At 39.8% G+C, this 8,594-nt stretch overlaps 1 protein-coding gene across 1 annotated transcript in view; it reads right to left on the bottom strand.

The window, feature by feature from the left end:
- PDE11A (phosphodiesterase 11A) overlaps window positions 1-8,594 on the bottom strand; it is a 292,656-nt gene that overhangs the window by 174,286 nt on the left and 109,776 nt on the right. The window contains exon 4 of the mRNA XM_006760580.2: window positions 7,560-7,700. Coding sequence (XP_006760643.1) covers window positions 7,560-7,700 — 141 coding nt within the window. The remainder of the gene's footprint in view (window positions 1-7,559; window positions 7,701-8,594) is intronic.

Below are 8,594 nucleotides of genomic sequence, written 5' to 3'. Positions count from 1 at the left end.
GGGCATGTACCTGGGTTGCGGGCACATCCCCAGTAGGAGATGTGCAGGAGGCTGCTGATCGATGTATCTCTTTCATCAATGTTTCTAACTCTCTATCTCTCTCCCTTCCTCTCTGTGAAAAATCAATAAAATATATTTAAAAAATATATTTTTTTTAAAAAAAATAAGCCAGACCCCTCCCCCCCAAAAAAAGAATAAAATTCCTCCTTTATTCGTTGACTTGGACCAATTGTGTGGTTCTTAGTTTTATTAATTTTTAAAAATTTATTCTTTAAATCCAATTTTGATTTTATTATAGATGCACTAAATGAACATAGATTAAATAAATAAACATAAACTTATACACACTAAGTAAAAAGAGAATCTTATAAAAGAAATATCAGAGGCAGCCTACAGGTCAATTAAACTGAACAAAGTGGTTCCGAGCTCCACTGGCTGTTGATCAGCCCTGATTACTACACCCTGAGGAAGGCAGTGCACATGCCACAGCGAAGTAAACAAAATATTCCCACGCATCTCTGCCTGTTCTTTGGAAAAGCTCCACGGACAGAAGTCTTTTTGATTTGATATTTATCAGGCACTAGTTGGTCTGATTTCCTCTCCATTTTTAAAAACATTTAAAAGTACAAAAAAAAGTCATGCCGAAATAGATATTCCTACCACCACAAAGAAAATAGAAACGATCTAAGTAATCCCCCCTTTTTTAATTAGGGTTTTCTTAACCCCCATCCTATATAATAAAAGAGAAACATGTAAATTGACTGTCCCTCCACTACGCTCACCAGCCAACCAGGAGTGAGAATGCAATTTAACCTCATCGCCTCTGTGGAGACTGACAGCAGGTAGGAGGGAGCTCTCAGGACAGCCTGCTTGGCCGTTGAGGCAGGACCTGGGAGCAGAAAAGCGCAGCCACAGGCAGCTCCCAGGACAGCCCACTTGGTCATCACTGCAGCAACCGGGGAGCAGGCAAGTGTGGCCCACAGGCAGCACCCAGCACAGCCTTCTTGGCAGTACTGCGGTGTGGAGCAGGCAGGCCCTGCAGAAAGTAGAGAACCACTGGGAGCGGGCTTAAGCCCCCAGTAGGACATCCCCTGAAGGCTCCCAGATTGGAGAGGGTGCAGGTCAGGCTGAGGGACACACGCACACACACACACACACACACACACACGCACACACCCTCCCTACACAAATTTCATGCACCGGGCCTCTAGTTTTTCCATAAGAGGACTACTCTAGAAGGGCAAAATAATGATTAACTGCTCATCCACTACTATCCTTCTTGATAAATTATTTATTCACTCAATTAACATTTATCAAATGCTTAGTGTACCAGGTACTAACTCACAACACAGTACAGAGGAGAAGCAATTCACAAATGTAACATTTCACCATGGTATATATTAAAAGTGCTAGAAGTGCACAGAGAAGGGTGTTGAAGGAAGGCTTGTGTGAACTATGTCCTGAAGTGTGAGCAGGAGGGCTCTAGGCTGAGAAGTGAGAAAATTTTTCCAAAATCAGAATTTTGGTATTAAACAGAGCACTCAATAGAGTTAACTGAACCTAATTCAATAAAGGGGCTAGTTACAGAAGCATAGGCAACTTTGTAAAGTAGGGGCTAGCAGCTTTGGAAAGCAGCCTTAGGTCTAAGGGAACACACCAGAGTGTGAGGGAGAGAAGGAGGCATGGAAGGAGGGGCTGGAGCTGTGGGAAGGGGCCTTACAAGAATCCAGCCATCTCTACAACTGGCAGAGAAAGAACAAGGGGAATAAATACATCCAACCTCTCTCTCCTCCTGCCCTTGAATCTTCTGCTGATCCCTCTTATTTTTAAAACTCAACTGGAAGCTAGAGAACAAGAAAGCCCAAGTGGCAGAGTATGTAGAGATTAGTTTTCAAGGACACTGAGCTAAAAAGAGAAAGACTTACAATAGATGCGAAGAGGCGGGGTTTGCAGACAATAGTCAATACAGAGTTGCTCTTCACTTCAGTCCCGTGCTTCCAAAAACCAGTGATGATAAAGAAAACCTCCTACTGTTTTGTCTTCCAGAATTGGTTAACCACAAAGGACCACCTACCCTAGACCTGTCTCCATCCTTCCTCATGACTCCCCCAAGATGCACAAAAATGATACAGATAACTTTCTTGTCTACATGCTTCTGTAAAACCCCAGACCCATTTCCTTTCCTTTCCTTTGAGATGTTCCTTATTAATGAATGTTCTCCCCATTGCAATAACCTGAATGAAATTACTTCCTTAATCTCCTTGTGCATTTTGTCTTTCATTGGAACTATATGTGCAAAAGATACAGAGCAAATACCTGCATAAGCTAACCATGGGGAGGTTGGGAGTGGGGAGAGAAGAAATGAATAAAATGAGGCTGAAGAGAGAGAAGAGAACCAAAAGTTAAGTTGATAGCACAGGTGACAGACCATGAATGTTGGGCAGGTACACTTGCCAGCTGTGAGTCCAGCTTCTGGCTGAGCAGTGCTCCCACTGTGAGAACACACTGACCACCAGGGGCAGCTCCAGCGTTGAGCATCTACCCTGTGGTGGTCAGTGCGCATCATAGTGACTGGTCAACCGGTAGTTCCAGTCGTTCCGATTGTTTCATTGTAATGGTTGCTTAGGCTTTTATATATATAGATTATTATATATTTTACTAGAGGCTCGATGCATGAAATTTGTGCAAGAGTAGGCCTTTGCAGCCCCAGCTGCCTCGGCCCTCATGGCCCTGGCTGCCTCATGGCCCTGCGTCCCCACCCCCCACCCACTGGTCATTCCAGAAGGTCGTTCCGGAAGGTCATTCCACCATCTGGTCTAATTAGCTCTTTATTATATAGGATATGTTATATATGATTTAAATATGTTAAATATATGTATATATTTAAGTACACATGCATAGATTTAACACATGTGTAACATGTATACATATACATATATTTAACTTAAATAAATGGTATGTCATTTATTGGTCTCACACTCAACTCACATCATTAATCATGTATCATATATTTATCATTTAACATAAATTATTAAGGATGTGAGTTGAGTTAATTTAGTGACATAACTATTAATAAAGTCAATTAATGTATACAAACATATGACCTGATATGTTAATTATTAATGATGAGTATATACATATGTATACATTCATCAGATAATCATCAGAATTTTTAGATACCTTCCATTTTGCACTCTAGGAAAAAACATGTGGAACAAAATCAAACAGAGTTTATGTTAGCTACCTTAGAGGGAGAAGAAAAATTAACAAAAGACAGATGAGAAAATGGAAAGAAAGGAAATTAGCAAGGAAAGCCTGGAGCAATTTTTACTATCCATTTAGGACAGAGAGGATTGAATTGAAGGCTGTTCCAGCACAATGGTGATCACCCCATTTCTTTCTCTGGGGAGTTGGATTCAGGGAGCTCATCTAGTTTAGTGACTTAACTGTATGTGTATTTCATATGAACCAAGAAGTTAAGGAACATGTTGGAAAACAAGTGTAGTTTGTGTTTCATGATTTAGAAAATGAACTCCAGGAACTAGCTTCATATTTATAAGCTCAGCTATAAAGTATTTCATGGAGTTCTGGACAACGACACAGCTGCCTGCCATCAGGATGATCCATGAAAGAACACTTGTAAATAGTGGTGCTGAGACAGTGCTGGAGGACATAAGATTAAAATAGCTACATTTGCTCTCCTTGACTAAGCATGGAAAGAAATAGACATGATAGTAAATACATAAGCTAGAATGGAATGAAGAGAAGCAATAGAAATTGCTTAGACAGGTTCATGGAATGGCATATTAGCAGGGAATATTCAGTTCAAAGGACTAATATAGTACCTAATGTTGACAGCAGCTAGCGATGGAACAATCCTTTCATTTTTTTCAGTCTAGTGGAAAATACCATTGACAAAATCACTTGAAACTGATTGATTAAAACTCTTACGAGAAGCAAAAGAGGGTAAAATATTAATTTTGGCAGGAGAGAGGGTTTGGAAAGGCATTTCTCATTTCTATTTTTGGTATTCACTGAGTAAACTGATCAGTTTACACCTGACTGGCCAGTTTAACAATTATAAATGCAGTCTCCAGACACTGAGTTAAGAGTGTGAAATTTAGTTCTACCACTAAATTTAAATTATTCCCCCCCCTTCCCCCTCAAATGTAGACAGGTCATAAAATATCATACATCTGCAATAACCAGCTTTTTAAAATATTAAAATCACAAAAAAAGTAATTTGAAGTTCTTGTCTCCAGGAATGATTCTAATGAAATAGAGAAAAGCACAAGTTATTTTTTGAGGAAGAAAGTTTGGGCGTATTTTTTCCCCTGAAATGATACTTTTTTTCCGATTGTAAAATGTAGTGTATGTAATGCCAGTAGAGATGGTGCTATAAATTCATGCTTGGGTACATCTGTTCTCTTCCAAAAACAAAGATTGATAAAATACAGAAAGAGAAAACCAAAAAAGACATCTATCTAGAAGTTAAAGGGAAGAGAAAAGCGATGGGAAAGGAGGGACCAGAGAGGAGGGGGAAATAAAGATCTCTCAGACTCAAGCCTGGAGACAGGCCTGCTGTGTTCCAAGTCTGAAAAAAGTCAGGCAGCAATGGTTGGAATGTCAGCTCCTACTGGAGTCTGGGGTCTGAAAGTGTGCCTTGGAGACAGATGATTCAGCTTTACCTCCAGAAACTGAACCAAACTGCCTCTGGTTGAGTGTAATATTATCACATAGCAGGAGACCCAAGCCACCCATAGTAGACCTGGTTCTGGACTAGGGGCCACGGAACTGTGCCAACTACTAGACAGGGAGGGAAGAGTGCAGGAAAGAATGAAAGAAAGCAATGGCACAAAAACAGTTTCCCATAAAAATAAACTGTAATCCCAAATTTAAAAACACATGCACATTAATATTAACATAGATAACTAAATCAACAACCTACAGAACTGGTCAAGATGACATAGACAAATCTCAGGCTGATGATTTGAACAAACCTCGATCAGAGAATGACAGATGAGAAACAACACTATTAAGACTATAAATGATTTGAACAACATCATTTTGTTCTTGACTAATGGGTCATGGAAAGTCAATGGGAAAAGCCTCTTTTGGAAACCACTTTCCTCCCTGATTAAAAGAAAGACGTGTGAAAAGAAGTTTCTCTTCTTCTCCTGATACATAGTTATCTGATGACATGGTGGCTGGAGCTGTGCCAGCCTCCTGGATGGTGAGAGTAAGAGCCAGCTGGCGAAGGCGGACCACTGAGACAAACAGGGAAATGACAGAGCCTGGGTTCTTGATTATATCATCTGGCTGCTGCACAATCCCCAGGACCGCCTCCTGCAGACTTCTTGTTACACAAGATACAAATCTTGTTAAGTCCTTTTCCCTTGTATATTCTATTACTTGCTGAAATCCCCCAAATTGATCTATGAATTAAAGAAATTTCAATCAAAATCTCACAGTTCTTCAAGGAAAATGATAAGCTGCTTCTTCGAATCTGTGGAAGAGCAACAAGTCAAAAATTGGCAAGCCAATTTTAAAGGAGAACAACATTGAGGACTTGCCCTATCAGATACCAAGAGTATTCTAAAATTATAGAAATTTAGACATTGTGATACTGGTGCAGAAAAAAACCCATAGACCAGTGGGACAAAATAGAGAGCTCAAAAACAGACTCAGGTATATATGGGAACTTGATGTAATATAAAAGTGGCATTACAAAGTGGGGTAAAACAGTTCTGAGACTATATATATATATATGTGTGTGTATATATATATATATATATATATACCCAGCTTTACACTATACAAAAAATAAATTCTACATGCATGAAGAAGACCATAAATACCAGATGGGTTGAGGAAAATATAAGAGAAATCATTCTAACACGGAAGTAAAGCTGTTTTTTAAAAAATTAAATAAAAACAAAACAAAAAACTGGACAACAACCATAAAGCACAAATCAAAAAGGGAGATTGATAAATGTATCACATTGAAATAAAAATACTCCATGTAACCAAGGTACCTGTTGGGAGAGGCACATGAGCCCTGAATGCACAGTCTTCCTGTTGTGCCTATACTGCAAGGCCCCGATCTCTCTATATCTGGTTCCTTTCACAGGGTTGTGTTTGTAGTGGACACACTTGAGAGATGAGGTAACATCTCTCTCCACACAACAGGCTTGATACCACTCAATGGAAAAGAGGTGGATTCTCCAAGCACAATATTCCTCTTCGGAAATGCAACCCACTGCATGTGTGGGCATCTGCTGCCCCTCTGGCACTTGGGGGACATGGGGAGCCAGGACAATTGTAGTGGTTTATAACTTGAATTTACATTTGTTTCTACAAGTATATGACCCGTCATTTTTAACCTTGGTTCTAGATGCATTCAGTACTCAATACTAGTCTCATTTATTATGTCTTCATCACTTGCTTGGCTGGATTTCAATCTCTCATATTTTTCGGGAAGGACAGCTTGGAACTATATTTGCTAAACTCTTTCTTGTAATTTAAAAATGTCTATCTGTGGCTTACATAATTGAATATAAATTGATTGGATTTAAAACTGTGGGGTCACATTTTCTTTCCCTGAGGACTTTGTAGCTATTGCTACATTTTCTCGTAGCACTGGAGAATGGTACACGGAAGTCTAACACCAGAATACATTCCTTTCATTAGGTGACTTGATTCTTTTGTCTGGGTGCCATGCTTTTTGATTATCTTTGAAGTCCAAGCAGCAACCTTGGCAAAATATCTCCACAGCTTCTAAAAAGGAACTGAGCGATTAGTTTCCTCTTTGTGCATATAGTTCACTTTTATCCCCAGACGCTGAGGTGTGGCAGCCTTAGCCCTTGACCTAGCTTGATGCTGGCCTTTGAAGTAACAGGAACCCCTGCGGTGAAGGAGAAATGAGCCTCCTCCATCTGACTGGGCGTTCTGTGCAAGTGTCCAGAGGTCCAAGGCAGCAGGCAAAGAGCCTTTTTCCCAGGCCAGAAGCACCAAGACAAACCTCTGCTGCACCACCCAGGCCACCTGAGGCTGGTCACCCCTCTCAGCTCAGTCCCAACTGTGTGGGCTCCAAGAGCCAAGGGCACCGCTTCTCCAGTGTTAGTTTGCTCCCGCCTCCCAGTAAAAGGACTTTGGAGCATTGTCTGGACTGCAATCCATGCCCATCAGTACTCAGGGCCTTGCTGGGCGAATGTGAAGCCAGACCAGCACCTGAGCTTGTCTTCTATTTAGCTCTGTGAGATTAGGCCAACCATTCATCCCTTCGTTCCCTCATCTGTAAACACATGGGACTGTGATAGACATGTCACTAAGGTCCCTATCAGCGTAACAGTCTGTGTTTCTAAGGTGACAACAACACAAGACTGAAAACGCATGTAAAAAATAAAAGACTTTAATTGTATAAAAAGGCACCCCATAATTAGAAGAGTTATGAGAAGGGTGGTTCCAGTCCCAATTTCACACACTTACTTACAAATAAACTAAACTTTATTGCATTCCCGCAGTCTCCAATTCTACATGACAGAAAATAGATGGCTTACTGGTGACTCGATGTCCTCCAGAAGTAAAACAGAACAGCGCTCGCATTTCAGCAGAGTTTGGGCCCGGTGCATTATTTTCTTGACAATTTTCTCCAGGTCAGTCTGTTCCTCAAAGAGGTCGTTAACCACCTCTAGCAAAGCCTAGAAAGATGAAAGGGATGTATTTAGATGAATACATGAGAGAATAAAAACGTTGTTATTTTTTTCCCCCTCTCAAAATTCCATTTAATCTTTGCTAAAATAAAATATAAATATTTTTGTGTGGCTAATTTTTAAAACGTTAATGATTATTTTGACATATTTCCATAATTTTGTTTTATAACAGTCTTGAACTGCAAAATACAACTTGAGAATAGTGCCAGTCTATAATCCCACATAATCCCACATATAACTATATGACTATTCCCATATGGCTAATGACTACATGACTCATACAGTCATTAATTATGGGCTTCCCCTCCAACCCCACACACAGTAGTTTTTCTGCGATGCAACTAGGTATACACCCAACATTTTATAAGTAACGAATACCTGATTCTCTCAAGAACACATTTATTTTAGAAAATTACAAAGCAGCTCTTCCCCCCATCAGGAAGAAATAGCTTCTTGGTCAAACTTGAGACTTATTTTCGCTAATACACATCTCTCAAAGAAGTCTGAAAGAATTATAGTGGTGAATGCTAATTAGGTTTCAGAGTCTTCCAAATATATATATAAAACCCCCATTAATCTTTCTGCACAGAAGTATTGCTTCATCTCAATTATATCTCAGGAAAGAAAATACCATTAAAGTTTAAAACAGGAGAATAAAAGGGAAAACAAACAAACAAAAAATTTCTAACTTAAAAACTGGGTACTCATTTAATAAAAAGAAATTCTAACTTACCGTATTTGCCGGCGTATAAGACGACCCCCTAACATTTCCACTCAAAATACAGAGTTTGTTATATACTCCCCGTATAAGACTACCCCCTCTTCCACACACCTTCCACACACCAAATAAAAGGTAAAACAATATCAGATTTGATTTTAAAT

This window comes from Myotis davidii, unplaced genomic scaffold (assembly GCF_000327345.1).
Source record: "Myotis davidii unplaced genomic scaffold, ASM32734v1 scaffold370, whole genome shotgun sequence".
Lineage (NCBI taxonomy): Eukaryota > Metazoa > Chordata > Mammalia > Chiroptera > Vespertilionidae > Myotis > Myotis davidii.
The sequence above is the reverse complement of the archived record's forward strand: the minus strand, read 5'-3'. Positions and strand labels throughout refer to the sequence as shown.